Consider the following 17,501-nt stretch of genomic DNA (forward strand, 5'->3'; position numbering starts at 1 on the left):
GCTGCACTTCCAGAGTGACCCACGCGGCTTTCTTTCTCCTCAGGCTGCCTTGTGAGCAACCAGTTCACCAATGCCCACAGCTGGAAGCTCAGAGGCATCTGGGAAGGTCTAGGACCAATAGTGGAAGCTTCAGCCAGAAGGGGTGTGGGGTGATAAAGACCAGAACTCAGCAGTGGTTTCTGTGCCCAGCTCCCTGTTGGGAGGATGCCTATGGCACAAGGCAAATTGAAGGGCTCTTTGAAGATCATGGAGAATCCAGGAGATTGACACAAACGTTGGTTTCTGAGACCCTCTGATTCTCCTCTTCACAGAAAGGCCTTGAAAACAATCCACACACTGGGAACCTGGGAGGACGGTCGTGGCATAGGATGGGAAAGGAATTTGGAGAGAAGGGCAGGAGGAAATAGTGGAGACGGGGTTGGGCTTGGGTGCTCGAGCAAAGGATATGACCTGGTCCTGATCTCTCCCAGGCTGTCATCAGTCGTGTCCCGTGATGTCTCACGAGTGAGACCATCTGCAGACTCACAGATTTTCCAAGCATCATAGCGGTCTTTCCCTTTGCTCCTCCCTGCTCTTTCTCGGAGCATCACACTTGGGCAATCATAAAATTAAAAGAGTAATTGTTTGAAACCTTTTAATTTTTCCAATTCTTTCATGAGTTCCCTTACGGATGGTTCAGATGGTCACCTGGCCATGCCCTCACTAGCCTTCACTTGCCCCCAGGACTAGTAACCAGCTTCCCAGCTATTTCATGGCCATGGTGATGAGGTGTGATAGGGCCCAGTGGCATCTCCACACAAAAAGGGACATGCAGTCCTCACTGAGGATGTTGGATACGCAATTGCTGACTGGGACAGTGGACTTCCAACATGGGGCAACTGTCTCTGCCATCTGCAACCCTCCCATGACCACCTGGGTTGCCTGGCCCTCTCCCTTACTTTTTCTGCCTTATGGGTAGAAAGACACTCCCCCTTTACAGCAGCAGGCTCCCCACTCCTCTTCCTCACCAACCCCTTGCCTCCAGCTTGGCTTTGGTGGGGGAAACCTGGCTCCCCTCACTGGCATGATGTTGGTATGGTCATTCCCCATCCTTCCCATAGCATCACAGGGGGATACAGCCAGTGCAAATCCACACCAGCCCGGTGCAGGCAAGAAGACATCAGGGGCAAGACCCCCTCCCACCCGCAAATGCCAAATCTTGCCCCCTCCCTCCCACCTGCCCCTCCTCGCCTCACGTGCCCACCTCCACAGAAAGGGGATTTTGCAAAGAGAAGGTGGCGCCTGCTCATCCATCCTAGTGGCTGTCCCCATCCTGGCCACTGCTGCCGCCTCAGCTCCTCTGAGCCCGAGCTTCCTCTCCCGTCTTCGGGTCTGGAGCAAGCTGGACGCTCTTAAAAAGCTTTTTATGTGTGTGCGTGTGTGTGTGTGAGTGTGTGTTAATCACATGATTGTCATTCACCTGTATCCCGAACAAAGACGGTGCACTGTTTAGGGCCCAAACAAGAAAGCCAGCAAGGGAAGGAGGGGGGTTGTTGGGAAAACTGAAGGGGCCGTTGAGAGAGCGGGCGCGCGCGGGAGCAAATCCTTATCAAACTCCCAATTCATGGGTCTCCCTTTTCCTCAGCACACTGTGGGTATTGTTTGGCTGGGGGGTGTGTGTATGTGTATTTTTTCGAATGTCTGTGTCGTCCCCTCCTCGCTCTCCCCAGCTCTGACGCTGTTTTACTGTATGGAAAGATTTCACGGAGAACCCCTCCCATTTTCCCAGGCAGTCCTGGGACAATACCAGTCCTGTGCCCCAGAGTTGGGCAGGGGACAAAAGCTGGCCCTGGTTCTCAGGCTGGGGATCCTGCTGCTCCTCTACTGTGGACAGGCTCTCCCCTTTTACTCCTCTCTTGCTACAGAAGTAGAGGATAGGTGTCATCTGGCAAAATCCCTCCCCAGAAACCTCAGTGGTCCCACCTGCGTGGTGGAGGTGGTCCCTTGGTTGAAACCCTACTGAGGAGGTGCTGATGCAATGATGCACCTTGCTCTCCAAGCAGTCAGCCTGGAGCAGGGTGTCTTTCCTATCACCCTTGGGAGTGGTGTGGACACAGAGGCACCTGATGCGACATCTCTGCTTCCCACCTGTTTTTAACCATTTTCCTTCTCACATGGCTTTATGGTGGAGAAGTGGCATCCTTCCACCTTTCCTTAGTGGGGACTTAGGCCCAAAGAAAGCAATTCACTGACATGTCATGGGAAATTTGTGGCTTAGCAAGGTGTCTGGCTTGTGAACCCCTTCTTTCACAAAGGACTGTCCCTTCTTATGGACCTGTAACTCCTCATCCAGAGAAATATATGCTGAAAAGAAGGGATGGAAGTCTGCTATCTGAGCATTCCCCTAGAGATCAGTTTTATTGGGAAGACTTGCATTTAGAAAGACCACTTCTGCAATGTCAGCTGCTCTGGCCAGCAGCAGCTTTTGGAGGGTCCTCCAACAGGACTCCCAGGACTGTAAAAAGGACGCCCAGGAGGAGGAGAAAGAGACATGCCACCCTGGTGATTCCTGAAACAGGAATGGTCTCTTCTCCTTCCCCTCTGCCTGTCTTCTTATCTCAGTTGAAGAGAAAGATCACATCTCTCCCTGCTACAGTAGAGTTCTATTTTCCACAGCTCTGTCTCCTGCATCTGCCTCTTTGTAACACAAGAGAAGAGGTGATACATGAACAGAAGAGACTTGAAAAAGGATATACAAACACTCAGTGCTGTGAGAGGGGACTGGAAAAAGAGGGGAAAGGGCTGCAAAGAAAGAGAGTTTAGAAGGTGGAGGCTGGACCGAAGGAGACAAAAAACAAAAACTAGAGAAAGGCAGAATGAAGGAAGAAATCCCTTCCCTGTCATTTAAATAGGAGCAGGCGCCGGGACATAAGATTGCAGAGACAATGTAGCTGGTACACCCTGCTTTGAGCCTCTGCATCTGAGGTACCCACAGCTCTTCCAAAATGGCATGAATTGGACTTGGCTCCTGTCTGGCAGATGGCAGCAGTCCTTCACAGGGATGGTGAGCAGTGGGACAAACACTGGTTCAGAGCCCTGGGGGTTACTGAAATCCCTTCTGAGTCTGATTCCTTTCTTGTCCAGTTGGGAGTGGTGAGTCAGCACCATCTTGTTCTCCCTGCAGAGCTTGCCTGTTGCATTTGGGGTGTGACCTGAGCAAGCCATAAAACTTCCCTCAGCCCCTGTAGGGCTTCTTTGTCTCCTGACTGGGGATCCTGTCCATCAAAGCACCAGAGAACCCCCGTCCTCTCACTCCCTACCGCTTGATGCCCTGTGCTCTATATCCCCACTCTGGAGGAAAGCAAGAAATCTCTGCCCCATTGCCCCTTTCCCATTCACAGGAACCAGTCATCTGAAAGGAGGGCAAATAAACACTGTTTTCTGGTCATTTTCTGTGTCATTGTCCCTCCCCAGTCTGCATAGGAGGTTGGTTGCAGTCAGGGGAACAAGCAGGGAAGTGTTTCTCAGCAATAGGTACACCAAGTCCCATTCCACTTCTCCTACATCTCCTATGCAGGGCCCCTGCAGATTGAGGATGACCCTTTTTGGATGGGGGACATGCCATGAACTCTGCAGTATTCCTGACTCTGCATCCAGTGGGCCATGGACAGCCATGTACGAACTGATTTTGCCCCACATTTTTGCTGGGTCTGCTGTCAAATTGCTCCTGTCTGTGCTGCTGTCTTCTTGTGATAACTACAACTGGGGTCTTTCTTGGTAAGGGAACTCATCCCATACTGCAAGACTTGAGGTTGCTGCTGATTTGGCCGAGGAAGCAGGATCTCAATGCTATTCTGCTAGGTTCTCCATAGGGTTTTCTTGTCAGCACAAATTTTCTAGAGTGAGTATCTGCTGTAGGAGTTGAAAATGTTCTTGAAATCCCTTCAAGCTGGTTGCCTGGTTCACATCCATTAATCTTGTTATGTTTTATGACTTAGCAATGAAGTGTCTTCAGGTTGGGTCTCCAGTGAGGAGCTGGGGCCAGAGCTTAGTTTCACCCCATTGATAACTTGGGAGAGTCCGCAAAGATCAACAGAATTTTCATGGGTGATTTCTCACGGTTGAAGGATTGGTGTTGGTCTATACTAGTCCTGATAACAAAGAAACGTGTAGACATCAACTACCAGAGGCACCTGTGAAGGAAAGCGAGCTAGAAAATGGAAGATGTGATAGAGAACATTCTAACACACTGAGTGCCAAGATCCTCTTCATGTCCCAGTGCACTAGCAGCAAGAATGAGACTGAGTGTGAGAGAGTCCTTCTCATCAGGAGACCTTCCTTTCTTTGTGAAAGACCCCACCTTTGCCTTCAGAAGCATCTCAGCATGTTGGAGGAAGCAGAGTCTGCTTGTCTTGGCAAGACACTACAGAGATGAACATGTTGTGACAAGCCTATCCCTAGATTACAAAAGTCTTAAGAAGGTTCAAATTGGTATCCACTGTCCAGAAGCATGGTATTTTCCCTTGACTTGATGTCCTCCACCCGCAGGACACACCTGATCTCCTGCATCCCCTTCCCCAACCCACAGACGCAGGTCTGAATGATGCCCTTTTAGCAGTGCCTGAACCAAAGGGTCCTGGGCCAACTTGTTGCAGCGCAGCAGGGTCCTCGTGAGACTCTGTGATGAGGACTGGGGACTCATTTAGCATATGGGGAACACTAGATCCCCCAGGAATAACTATGTTATCGGGGAAAAGGGTGGGACTCCTGTCCTGGGGATGCACACCCATCTCCCCAAACCACGCAGATCCCTTAAAGCATCCTACCACCCCAGCTTCCCAGGGGTGAATCTTCCAGCACCATCTCTGGGGTGGCCATGCCACTGAGAGCAGATCAATGCTAGCAGTTCAAGTGAAGAGGCAGGCACCACGGAAAGCAGGGAACACACTGGTGACTGAGGTGGGGTGGGGGGCTGCTTGCATCCCCTCCCCGTCATCCCTGACCGACTGTATTCTGGCTCTGAGGAGTTCTTGGCTCCACCTTCCACCCTTCCCTCCCCCGGTGCTAAGCAGCAAAGCCAGCTAGAGACATCCAGCCGGGGTATTAGTAAAAACCAAGCCTCCCTTCAGGAATGGCACTCGCTTGAGAGCCTCCCTGTGCTGCGCTCCCCGACGCCGCTGGGGCTGGGAGGGAGAACAGGGGGGCTATTGGGATACAAATCACAGCCCTCGCAGGATTTGCCCGGCACACCGGCCAGCAATGTAAGTTTTCCTACCTGAGCTTGCTCGCACACGTGCACACGTTTGTTCGCGCTTTCTCCCCCCTACTTTCTCTTACTTTTTTCATTTTCCCCAACAATCTGCATTGCCCTCTGAAACTAGAAGGACAGCAGCCCTTGCTCTGCACTGGCTTTTTTTTTTTTAGTTAAGTCAGGGGCATGCTTTTCTATCGCTTTTTTTTTTCCTTTCTTATTTCTTTCTTCTTCTCAATTTTTTTTTTTTTTTTGATTCCTGAATGGGTAGTATAGCAAGGCCTTTATTTTTAAAGAGTTCCTTTCTCCAAGGGGGAAATTGCTGCACGGCAGCAGGGACTTTTAGAGGTGACTGCAGACAGAAGGAGAGAGGTGGAGTGTGTGGGGCAGGCAACCCAAAGCTTTGGTTTGTCTCAAAGTTAAACTTGGTTGTGTTTGTATCTGCGTATATATAGATATATGCATGATATATGTATATGCATACATATACATAGACAGAAGCGTGTGTGTGGATGCAGGGTAGATGTATTTTAAGCCTTTGGTTAATCAGCTGCAAGAGGAGGGTGAGGGATGAGGTGTTCCGGCAGAGGCACTTTCCTACAGTTGGGATCAGGGTCTCTGTGTGTGGATCTAGGGCCTGGGCTGGTTACCTTCATGGTGGTGCCACCCGCTCAGATTCCCTGGCAGCTGGGATATAGGTCCCTTCTGGCTTATCGATACAGAGTTGGCGCTTCCCCTCTATGACTCCCCCCCAGGAATTTCACTGTAGATTTTTAAAAGAAAGGGGTATTTCCCCACACAAGTTTTGTGGCTGTCCCCCACATCCCACTCCCCCATGGGGTGCTGTGCCCAGGCAGAATGGTCCATGTCTCTCTCCTTTCCGATCCCCAGCTTTCCTTATCCCTTTTACTGCAGACCCTTCCACACATGTCAGTTCCACACAATTGCAGAGATAGGGAGCAATATCCCAATTAATCAGGGGCCCCGACCCACCCCCACCCCCATTGATCACGGGTTTTGTGGTGTGCATGGCAATTGCTTTGCTTGCGCTTTTATTGAGCAGCCCCTGTCTCGTGGTCAGCTCTTCAGAGACCTTGGAGTCCATTTCAGCTTTGGTGGTTGCTTCTCCTTTTCTCTTTTCCCTGTTCTTTCCTTTCTTTCCTTTGTTTTTGTCTTCCTTCCTCCCCTCCTCAGTGAGAAGAAGGACAGTGAGAAGGAAGAGAGAAGGTTCGAGAGCAACAATGGCTGATGACCAAGACCTTTCAGAGGTGGAGATGAGCCCAGTGGGCTCTGAAGACCACCACTGCCTCTCTCCAGGACCCTCCATGGCGTCGGACAACTCCCCGCATCTCACTGGCTCTGGGAACGGGGAGATGGGGAAGGTCAAGAAGGAACAGCAAGACTCAGAGGCGGATGATGACAAGTTCCCGGTGTGCATCCGCGAGGCAGTCAGCCAGGTGCTGAGCGGCTATGACTGGACCCTGGTGCCCATGCCTGTCCGGGTCAATGGAAGTAACAAGAGCAAACCCCACGTCAAGCGGCCCATGAACGCCTTCATGGTCTGGGCACAGGCTGCCCGGAGGAAGTTGGCTGACCAGTACCCGCACCTCCACAATGCTGAGCTCAGTAAGACCTTGGGGAAGCTTTGGAGGTAAGAGCGAGCGGCGGAGGGCAGGGTGTGAGGGCTGAGGTCTGGAGCTGTCCTGTGGAGGACTGTGCGGTCATGTGGAAGGATGGAGACTTAGCAGATGGAATGCATTTCACTTGAGGGGACTTTTCTTCTCTATGGGGAACTTTCCTTCTCTACAGGGAGTCCCCTCACAGGAAGCACAGTCGTTGACTGGAGCAAGAGTGGTGGTTGAATGTGAAGGATTCCTCAGCAGAGCTCTCCTTTATCCTAGGTGGCAGTCCTTCCCGTGTGTTTCCCCATTGTTCCCAACTAGGACAATTCCGGTCCTCCCCTCCCTGACCGCCTGGAGATCTCATTTTTTTGGCTTACCATCCCTCATGGGCCAAGTTGTGCACTAGCAGGAAATGGGCTGAGCTTTAAGACTTAAGCCTTAAGTCACTGGTGTCTGCCTCAAGCCTGTTTGAACTCAGGTCTCAGTGCTAGCAGGTTTTCTTTTCTGAGCAGTGCCACAAAGCAAGAGGGAAACCAAGTTACAGCTGAGGATGAAGATCAGGGGAAGAGAGACAGGCAGTCAGAGCCCCACATCCATCCTTCCCAGGATGGGCTCGGTTTTTGCAGGCCCCGAAGGTTCAGTGAGATGGGCAAGGAGAGACCTGGCTAGAAAGGGGGTTATGAGGCTTAGCAGAAAGGAAGAGACCTACAACAGTCTCAGACTTATCAGGCTGTCTTGGACTATGCTGACTCAAATGAGCCGCATCTCCCTTTGCACCCAGAGTAATGCCCTTCCTTCTTGCCAGCAGACACACACTTGTCCTTGTGGCCCCACCAGTTTGTGTGCCCATTTTCATTTTGTCTTCCTGCAGATCCTGGGTCCTTTATGTACCCTCCCCTCCTTCCTCCAGCAGATCGATGGGCTGCCCTGATTGCAGCCAGCCCACGACTGTGCAGAAAGCCGTCGTGCCCAAGCCAAACATGTCCGGCTGGCCATGCCACTTCCATCCCATCTGATGGTCTCTGCCAATAACCCCATCAAACTGTTACAAACACTTTCTGACACAAGTGCCCAGTACAGTCCACTGCCTTGCACCAACCAACGCAAACCAAGGCTCATTCTCTCTCCCTCCCTGACAGCATTTCATAGAGGAAGCCTCAGTTTTTGGGTGGGCCAAGAGACATTCTCTCAAGCAGAAGCAAAACACAGTCTGTACAGCACCTGATAGCAAGGTCTATTAATTTCTGTCTTCAGACCTCCTTGCTTGCAAGGAACCAACCCCTTGGGCATTAGATTGTCCCTCTGCTATGTCAGCCCGTTTACCGCGACTCCTCAGTGTCTAGCGTAACCTCAGAAAAGGGATTTCTTTGGGAAGTCAAAGGCAGGCTGTTGATTGCAGATGTCTAATCTGGTGCTCTTTCCTGCTTTGATCTCCTCTGCCTTCCATTCCCTGTACCATAGCACTTGCTCCCACCTGGGGCTCTGCTGCCAGCCTCTAGACTGTGAAGCTGTGTTGGAAGGAGTGTGTGTGTGTGTGTGTGTGTGTGCGCACGCATGTAGAATCCACCTTTTTTGTTCCAAAAATGTTGATTTCAAGGTATCATTCCTGTACTACAAAATATTGCCAGATTTTAGAGAAATGGTCTCCTTCCAGACACTGCATTTTCCTTGAAAATATAGCAGAGCAGTGCCACTCCATGGGTATTGCATTCAGAGTTCAGGGAGACACAGCCCCCAGACATCCATGCACCCAACTGCCTCCCTGCTCCAAGGGCATGGCTCCCGCTGCTGGCCACATAGGACTCAGAACAGTAGGACACTGCTGTTGGACAATGGTCAAGGTCTCCGTGTTTCTTCAATCACTGTACAGCCAGGAGAAGTTTGTGGGGTCAGGCCTGGCATTCTTGTGTGCTGCTGAGTTTGCCACCTGGGTGCTTTGCTGAATGTCTGAGTGTCTCTGAGTGTCCCTAGTGCAAGCTGAGGTTCTCTAAGCTGTGCCAGCCCCTACAGAGACTGTAGAGCAGAGAAAGCTGGGTTGTGGGTACAGTCAGTGTCTGGCCTTGGTAGGACCTCATGTGCGTGTCTTTCTGTGAGGCTGGCAGAAAATACCAGCCACAAAACTCCAGGGGAGGTAGTGCAAAGGTTATAAGGGCAGAAGCCTGGAGCCTTGCCTTCCAGCCATGGTACGGCTGGGTCTTCCTCCACTGAGGTTCCCACTGCCCTTATCTACACTATACAGCTCCTACACATCAGTACAACTGCAAACAACCAAGATTTTTTCTGGATGGCTTAGTCTCAAACTTTTGACGAGGGTCCCTGCAAAAGGGCCCTGGCTCACCCCTACAGGGCGGCCACCCAAACCCTACTACCATGGCTTGTAACTCTGGAAAATGTGGGCTACTACTATTTCCATGTGGGCTGTTCTGACCTTATAAAGACAAAGGGCATGTAAAGCAGAGAGGCAAATGCAGGTGATCACAAAGACTGCCTGAACACCACCATTAAACCGAGCATGTCCCCAGCAACTAACTGTCCCTGGGAGGGGCTGGGAAATCTTGAGAGACAGCTAGCAGATGGAGCAGCATCCCACATGCCCCTCTGCTTTTTTTTTTAAGCCCAGAGTTTGCTCCAACTTAGTGCCGCCACCATGTCCCCTCTAGGCCCCAGTCCTTGTTGGAAAAGACATGCCCTGATGGCCACACTACCTGCCTGACCCCAAATGAAGTGCTAGGGGGCTTACGGCCCCATTCACCTTCCCAAGTCTGTACCTGCTTAGGGTGTGCCATGGGTGCAGACAACAAACAGGATGTACTAAAACTGAAGGGAACGTTTCTGTGCTTGATGGTCAGGATATCTTTCCTAGGATGCTTCCCTTCCCTAGTGTGAGACAGGGAGCAGATCTCAAATGGAGGCTGGCTGCTGAAAATGTCAGCGTGACTCTTAGCCAAAATGCCGGCCTGCACCACCTCTGGGGTGGAAATGGAAAACAAGAGAGGCAAGGGAAGAAGGGGAGGAAGGCTTGGTAGGGAGGAGCAAGAGGCCCCAATGAGGGTATCTTTGCATGAGGGTAGCAGCACCCAGGGAGCTGGTTCATACGCACAAAATCTAGGATCACGGACACGTAGGAGAGAGCCTGCCTGGGTGCTTTCTGCTCCCAGCCAGCCCTTGCCTTGTATCAGCCCCAGTGCCCAACCCCATCACTGCACTGACTCATTGGCAGCTGAGTCCCAGCACAGGGTCAGGCCTCTGGCTGAGCCAAGGTGCCTGGCACGCAGAGCAGTGCAATGCCAGGCGGCAGAAGGAGAGGATGCAAGAGGTGGGCAGAAAGATTTTGGCCCTTCTTTGTCTTCCCAGAGTGCGGCGCTGGATGCTTGCCCCTCTCCCCTCAGCTCGGGGGTGAGCATTTAGTGTCGGGCTCGGATAAGCCCCATGAAGGGCTTTGCTCTGTGATCCATAACTCCTCTGCCCATGCGAGATTCCTTTGCATTATGGCCTGGGGAGCATGGGGGCAGGAGGGGGAGGGCAGGAAGCAAGTGAAATCCAAATCCCCCCAAATCTCCTGGCCTTTGCCTGCTTGCACCAGTTTCACTTTGCTAAAGCCGATTTGAGTTCTGATCCCGACGGGAGGGAGGAGGGAGCAGGCAGCCTTAGAGACCAGAAGGCAAAGATGCAGGGAGTGGACTTGCCTCTGTCCTGATGGTGGCACTGCTCGTGGGCTGCTGTCAAGGGGAGAGGAGATGAGGCACTTGAACATAGCTCACAGGGCAGGGATCTGACTCCTGCATAACCTCCAGCAGCTCTGGTTCACGTCACACACAAGATGGATTTCAGAGGCTGAGCTCTGCAGGTGTTGCCTCTATTCTCCATATCCCACATTCTGCAAGGATGAAGGTTTTGCCAAGGCAAGGTCACTCCCAGTCCATGATGCCTACAAGGGTTGGCCCTTGAAGGGCCGTCTGGAGCAGCACAGGCTGAGGGATTAGAGCCCTCCAGGACGTGTGAGTGTGGTATACGGTGGCAGGAGGGAGACAGGAAAGCTGGTGTTGGATTCATGGTGGCTCAATTGCTTTAATCTCCGGGATTAAGGCAGAGGAGGAATGTGGTGTGTGGCTGCGACCTGCTTAGGCCGCCTGGAGTGAACCCAGGTCAGCACCATGACAGGCTCCAGCCCATGCCACACACCTTCTGGCTGCCAGATGGGGGGATGCACAAAGAGCAGGAGGAAAGGGGGTGCTTAGGAACCAACACATTACTTGCTGGTGACCCCTGTGATACCCCACCAGATTTTCCCGTGTTTTCCTTGAGCCATGCCTCCTCTTCATCTTTAGTTTTTTGAGCCAGTTCAGACCTCTGTATCTTCCTCAGAGCCTATAGCTTAACAGAATTGGTCATGTTTTAGTGCTAAGGGCTACAGGGGTGCCAAGGTACTGGCACAGTCCCATCCCATGTAGTTCCTTTGCTGGGGAGAAAAAGGCGTGGACATAACATAAATGAATTTTTGTTTTGCTATTTGTGAGCCCTGCCATTCCTTAACAGCTGTTGAGAATTTCCAGTCATGGGAAGACTGGTCCCTTCTGAGAGCACTGGTTTTTGGTTGGAAGTAAAATGGTCTTGAGTCACAAGAATATTTGAGGAGGAAAATCGTAAAATGAAATTGAAGTGCTTCTGGCGGAAACACTGCTGAAGCCTTGATCTCATCTTCAGGTGCTCTGGGTTATCCTTCCTGTGCATTTCACCATTTCCTCAGAGAGCCTACCTTAAACCAGAGCAGTCCATGATCTGTTAGGAATACAGAGAAGGAGCTTACATTTCTGCAGTGCCTTTCATCCAGAGACCAAAGGTCATCTATTTCTATAAGGCTAGCAACATAGGAGCTAAATTTTTCACAACTGCTTGGCCGAGTTCAAGAAAGGCTGGCTCTTTGTGCTTCAGCCTTTTTCATTATCCATGTCTGAGGTGAGCAGGAGCTACAGGAATAGCAGAATACACTGTTTCTGCCCCTTTCAAAATTTCTTTAAGTCTCTTCTAGGATATTGCAAAATGATTAAAGGCCTAGCAAGCTCCACACAACAACATGGGTACTGTGGAGCCAACACCAATCCCTGCTATTTGTGCTCAGTAAAGTCTCAAACTTGGAGCAGAGCCTATGGAAGAGTGGGAGGTTAACCTGGAACAAACAGAGTCTAGGGAAGACTAAGAGTCATGGGGAAGGCAACACTACTGATAGTGATAGTGTGCCACCAAGGGATGATCCCTGTCCTTAATTTGCTCAAGGTTTTTGAAAGCAGTTCATCCAACCTTATTTTACACAGCCACGAAAGGCTGTGCTTTGCCCTTTGGCAATATAAGAGAGGGTGCTGAACTTACTGAGGTGAGAAGCATCACACAGGGAGGAAAGGGGGACCCAACACTGGCACCAACCAGTGTCAGGGCTTAATGAATAGTAATGAGTAGGAGAAAAACATTAGTGTCTCCACTGAAACACTCCAAGCTTTTCCTGTTTTTCTGGGAAGTACCCTCAATGGGCCAACACCCTGGCATACACGCTGTGTCCCATAATGCTACGTATAGGTGTTTTTTTCTGATGTATCTGCCCCACTCCTTCCCCTCTTGTCCTCTTTGCCACCTCGGTCTCTGCAGGCTGTTGAACGAAAGCGACAAGCGGCCCTTTATCGAAGAGGCAGAGCGGCTGCGGATGCAGCACAAGAAGGACCATCCTGATTACAAGTACCAGCCCCGCCGGCGGAAAAACGGCAAGGCCACACAAGGCGAGGGTGAAGGCCAGGTGGAGGGGGACGCTGGTGGGGCTGCTGCCATCCAGGCCCACTACAAGAATGCCCACCTGGATCACAGGCATCCCGGTGAAGGGTCGCCCATGTCTGATGGTCATCCAGAACACTCCTCAGGTGAGTCCCAGGTCTCTGTGAATCTATTGATCTCTTACCTACAGTCAGCTCAGAGGCTTAAAAAAGACAAGTCATCATGGTGAAAGCCCTAGCAAAGGGGCTCACACCTTGCTCATGACCCAACAAACTCTGCTGGTGTCAGCAGTACTGGGGTGTGCCTGAGTTTTGCAGGCACTTGCATTCCTCTGGTCTGGTTGCACCCTCCCTTTTTTGCACAGGATGACATAAAAAGGTTTGGTTTAGGCTATTTCTTTCTCCCTCCACTGAAGTCTCCAAGCAGACAGCTGCTGGCATACTGGAAAGATCAGAGCTATGTATAGAGCCAGGCATAAAGCAGTAACTCACCTCTTCTTTCTCTTTCCTCCTCGAAATGTGCTTCACATTGCAGGTCAGAGCCACGGGCCCCCCACACCGCCTACCACCCCTAAGACCGAGCTGCAGGCAGGCAAAGCCGATTCCAAACGGGAAGGGCGTTCCCTGGGGGAAGGGGGAAAGCCACACATTGACTTTGGCAATGTGGACATTGGGGAGATCAGCCATGAAGTGATGTCCAACATGGAGACCTTTGATGTCAACGAATTTGACCAATATCTGCCGCCCAACGGACACGCCGGCCACCCAGGCCATGTCGGGGGCTACGCGGCAGCGGCGGCTGCTGGTTATGGCCTTGGGAGCGCCCTGGCTGCAGCCAGTGGACACTCTGCCTGGATCTCCAAGCAGCATGGAGTCTCCTTGTCCACTGCCACTTCATCAGTGGTGGATTCCAAGGCCCAGGTGAAAACGGAGGGGTCCACCCCTGGAGGTCATTACACTGACCAGCCCTCCACCTCCCAGATAGCTTACACATCCCTGAGTCTGCCCCACTATGGTTCGGCCTTCCCCTCCATCTCCAGGCCACAGTTTGACTACCCGGACCACCAGCCCTCGGGACCCTACTACAGCCATTCCACCCAAGCCTCTGGCCTTTATTCTGCCTTCTCCTATATGGGACCTTCTCAACGTCCCCTTTACACTGCCATCTCTGACCCTGCACCCTCTGTGCCACAGTCCCATAGCCCCACACACTGGGAACAGCCCGTGTACACGACTCTCTCCAGACCGTAGGGAATGGGGAACGGTGACCGAAGCAGCGATGGAAAGGCTCCGAAGAATCAGCACAGGCAGAAGAGCCTCTGAACTCCAAGGTCACTCAGTGCCATCCAGTCACCAGAACCCACTGAGTATACAGAAGTGCCTTTCTTGACCCCAGCTATCACTGGCACACCCACCTAGAGGAAGGTTTATCGTCCTTTTGCCCTTTACAAATTTCATGCAGGCCACACGACTGGCTTGCCACACCTTATTGGCCTTCTAGATGAGGAGAATTCTAGACAAGGAGTGACTGGTCTGTGGTGGGGTTTGTGTGCACCCTGGACTGTACAATGAGAGAGACTGTCCTTTCCTTTCCCTCCCCAGACTGCTCCAGGGAGTTAGCAAGTGTTTCCCACAGGCTACAATGGCCAACACTTTGTCACCTACTGCAGGTGAAGGGTGGTTGCTTATCCTTGGTGGATGTGTAGGAGGAGCAGTAGCGAGGATGGCACGGACGGCTTCCTTGCAATCAGCATTGTGCAGCAGTCCTGCCTAAGATTTACACACGCATGAATCTTCAACCCCTTGGAAGAACAACCTACACCTTCTTCCCTGCTGATTTCCACAGCTGCATCCTAGCTTTTCTTCTCACCTCCTCTCTCCATCCTGTCTCTGTTTAATCTCACGCTTTTTCCAGCATGAGGATTTTAAGGCTTGCCTGAACAGTGCATGGGACTTGGGAACAGCACTGTCAGCCTTAGTGTTACTCATATTACAGCCTGTGTGCACATGCGTTCATGTGTGGAGGTGGAGGAGAGGTGGGGAAGGACAGTGAATCACTACGGTGCTGTGAGTGAATCCTCTTTTCTTAAAATTACTCTGTATCATTCATTTATGTTGGGCATTTCTGGTCTCTCAGTCTTTTCTAATCTCTTCAGAATCCCAAAAAACCTCTAAGCAAACTTGGTCCTCGCTGTTCCATGTCTTGACTGTGCCTTCCTGAAATGAAGAGGCACCAAGAAAGCTACTGTGCACTTGTCAACACCCTGAGTTGATTCCAGTACTATTTGAACTCCAAACCCAGGCTGATGGGGTCTGCATCCTCACTCGTTTGTTCATCATGTCTCCCAGTCATCACCTCCCTCCCATCTACACTGAGGATGGAAAGATACTCCTGTGGCTTTAAGCAAGGTAGATAAAGACCCAATCTTGGATGGGTGTAAAGAAGCCTATTTAGGTGCAAAGGAATCTATTTTCCCCTTTGGGTTTCAAACTCGAAGCAACCAGCTCTCCCAGTCAGACTAATCTCCTTTTTCAGCCCAACACCTGAGGACAGTCTGCTTGCTTCTCCTTTGTCACCTCCAGGACTGGGGTGGTTTGTCATGCCAGGGAGCGAACTGGCACAAAAATTGCTGCAGGAAAAGATGACTCCTGCAGGTTGATCACAGAGACATTTGTGGGACCTTCCAGTGCATATTCCAGTCTAGAAGGAGACTTTACCAAACGTGGACTGTGATGGGCGCTGCTGTATCCCTCTGCTGATATGACTGTCAGATACCCCTCCTGCCTCCCTTAGATATGGATGACTTATCCTTGTGGTGTCTGAAAAGATCATGTAGAATGTTTTTTCCTTGTACGCATGTAACCTCTTCCAGCGCTGTCCCCTTATTTATGCAAGTAGCACCTTCCTCTCTCACCTCCCTTTCCTCAGTCTCTATGCTGTCCTAGCACCATTAACTCTGCATTAAACATATGGAATAATAAACTTAAAAGTTTCATTTTCACATGTCTGGGTTTTTTCGACCTCTTCTCTGCAAGTCTCTGATTTTTCCCCCAGTAAATGTATAATGAGTCACACCACCACCACACCACCACCACACCACCACAAGGACCCTCTGCACAGCCTTCCTCTGCCTCTCAGGAAAAGGACACAGGCAGAACTCTGACTGGCTGACCAGACTCCTTCATGGAGGTGAAGCTCATCTTCTGCTCACACCACAGCTCCAATCATTGATTCTGTAAGAAGTTTCATTTTTCTCTAAGAAGTTACAATTTTTGTTCTTCAGCCGAGATTCAGAACACGCAATTAAGAGCACTATTTTGCATGTGCTTCACTCAAAAAATTTTTAGTGCGATTGTTAATGCTTTCTAGGATAGAAGTGTGGGATTTCTCATCTTGGTTCCTCATCACCAGGTAGCAGGTGACATACCTTCAAAAAACTTCCCCACATATACAAACTTTTGCATTTTGGAAGCAACCCCCCGGCCTCTTTGCCTTCCACAAGCAAAAATCTAAACACACACACACAGAGTATATTCCAGATTAGATGTATACACCTTCTTACTTGTTGAAGACATTCTGGGTATAGTCAATCCTGAGAGGGCATCTGAACTTCTTGGAAAGAAAATTGTGTAGCAGATATCACTGTGCTTAAGAACATCTCTTGAGGCCAACAGCAGGAAGATAGGAGCCCAATTAACAGAGACTCCACAACAATTACAAGTTGACTCCAAAAGGTTTCAATACTAACCCATGTAAGCAAATGCATTGAGTTTCTGTTCACTAAACACTTTATGGGTGAGTAGAGTCAGCAGGACATCTAGGAACTGTAGAACACATTTAAAGCTTTTTAAAAACCACAGCACTGTTTGGATGAAGTTCTGTATAGGGCCAAGAGCATCCATAGCAGAATGGCTTAATGGATCTAATATCATGGCTAGGTTTCGCGAACGAAGATTTGAAATGTATCTAATAATAGCGATGCCAACTAAAGAGTTCCATGCCAAATAGGACTGACCATTCATGAAGAGGAGAAACCTCTTCCCAAAATTACAGGCTTTAGGAAGAGCCCAGAAGGGAACTACTGCACTGCTGATCAGGTCAGGAGTGTGTGTGGGGAAGAAGGGAAGCCAGGGTGGAGTTAGGGGTATGAGAGCTGATCTCAGGGGTGTGAGAGAGAAGTGACATGGCGTGAATGAACAGAAGAGTGGAAAAAGAAAGTTCTTAACCACACCTAAGGACCCTTCTCCAGCTCCTCATAAAGCAAATTAAGAAAGCAAGTAGGCTCTGCCTCAATCATTCTCCAGTAGAAGGAAACACTTCCTGTCATGTAGGAGGGTCCTCACAACTAAGACAGGACTGAGAATGCCACTGGTAACAGAGGGGTTAATCACTCCTCTTGCAGCCTAGCAGGAGCTGGCCCGGCATCCTTCCCTATCCCTTTAATTGTATCTGATACAGATGCAAGGCTGGGGAGGGGAGGCGGGTAGGGAACAAAGAAGCCATTTAAAAAAAAAACAAAAAAAAGGACAAGAAAACGACCCCGCGCTCTATGGCAGACGCCAAAATGATTGCACAAAGGCACCATTTCAGGACTGAAATTTCACCGCACCAACGTGATTAAAGGATTCCATGGAGGGTGGGGGTGAGGGCTGAAGGCCACAGTGCTGCAAATTAACCTTTTCTTGTAAGGATGGCCTGGATCAGGAAGCATTTTTGTTCCTCACAGCCAACCCCCTTCCCACACCTGCAAGCACCTCCACATCCCCTTTGACCTGTCATCTTGCCCAGGGACCCATTCAATTCTTGCATTATTGCCTTGAAAACCAGCCCGTCCTGTGCACATCAACAGAAGATGCTCAGACTGGTGCTTTTACAGGGAGCAGTAAGAG

The 17,501-nt window shown here is 50.6% G+C and overlaps 1 protein-coding gene across 1 annotated transcript; it reads left to right on the forward strand.

Moving 5' to 3' along the window:
* Positions 1 to 5,064: 5,064 nt before the first annotated feature.
* Positions 5,065 to 15,601, forward strand: SOX10 (SRY-box 10). Its single transcript, XM_027879453.1, has 4 exons — positions 5,065 to 5,240; positions 6,425 to 6,881; positions 12,493 to 12,758; positions 13,147 to 15,601. Exons 2-4 carry the CDS (start codon positions 6,472 to 6,474, stop codon positions 13,860 to 13,862), a joined length of 1,392 nt encoding a protein of 463 aa, XP_027735254.1. The 5' UTR covers positions 5,065 to 5,240; positions 6,425 to 6,471; the 3' UTR covers positions 13,863 to 15,601.
* The last annotated feature ends 1,900 nt before the right edge of the window (positions 15,602 to 17,501 follow it).

This window comes from Empidonax traillii, unplaced genomic scaffold (assembly GCF_003031625.1).
Source record: "Empidonax traillii isolate 1590-97213 ecotype Southwest subspecies unplaced genomic scaffold, ASM303162v1 scaffold55:size2822071, whole genome shotgun sequence".
Lineage (NCBI taxonomy): Eukaryota > Metazoa > Chordata > Aves > Passeriformes > Tyrannidae > Empidonax > Empidonax traillii.

What these genes read in the sequence shown, in the direction of transcription:
- SOX10 (XM_027879453.1), top strand. Translation starts at nt 6,472, where the DNA reads ATGGCTGATGACCAAGACCTTTCAGAGGTGGAGATGAGCCCAGTGGGC. An exon ending in ACCTTGGGGAAGCTTTGGAG is followed by an intron (nt 6,882 to 12,492) that starts GTAAGAGCGAGC and finishes CGGTCTCTGCAG; the next exon opens with GCTGTTGAACGAAAGCGACA. An exon ending in TCATCCAGAACACTCCTCAG is followed by an intron (nt 12,759 to 13,146) that starts GTGAGTCCCAGG and finishes TTCACATTGCAG; the next exon opens with GTCAGAGCCACGGGCCCCCC.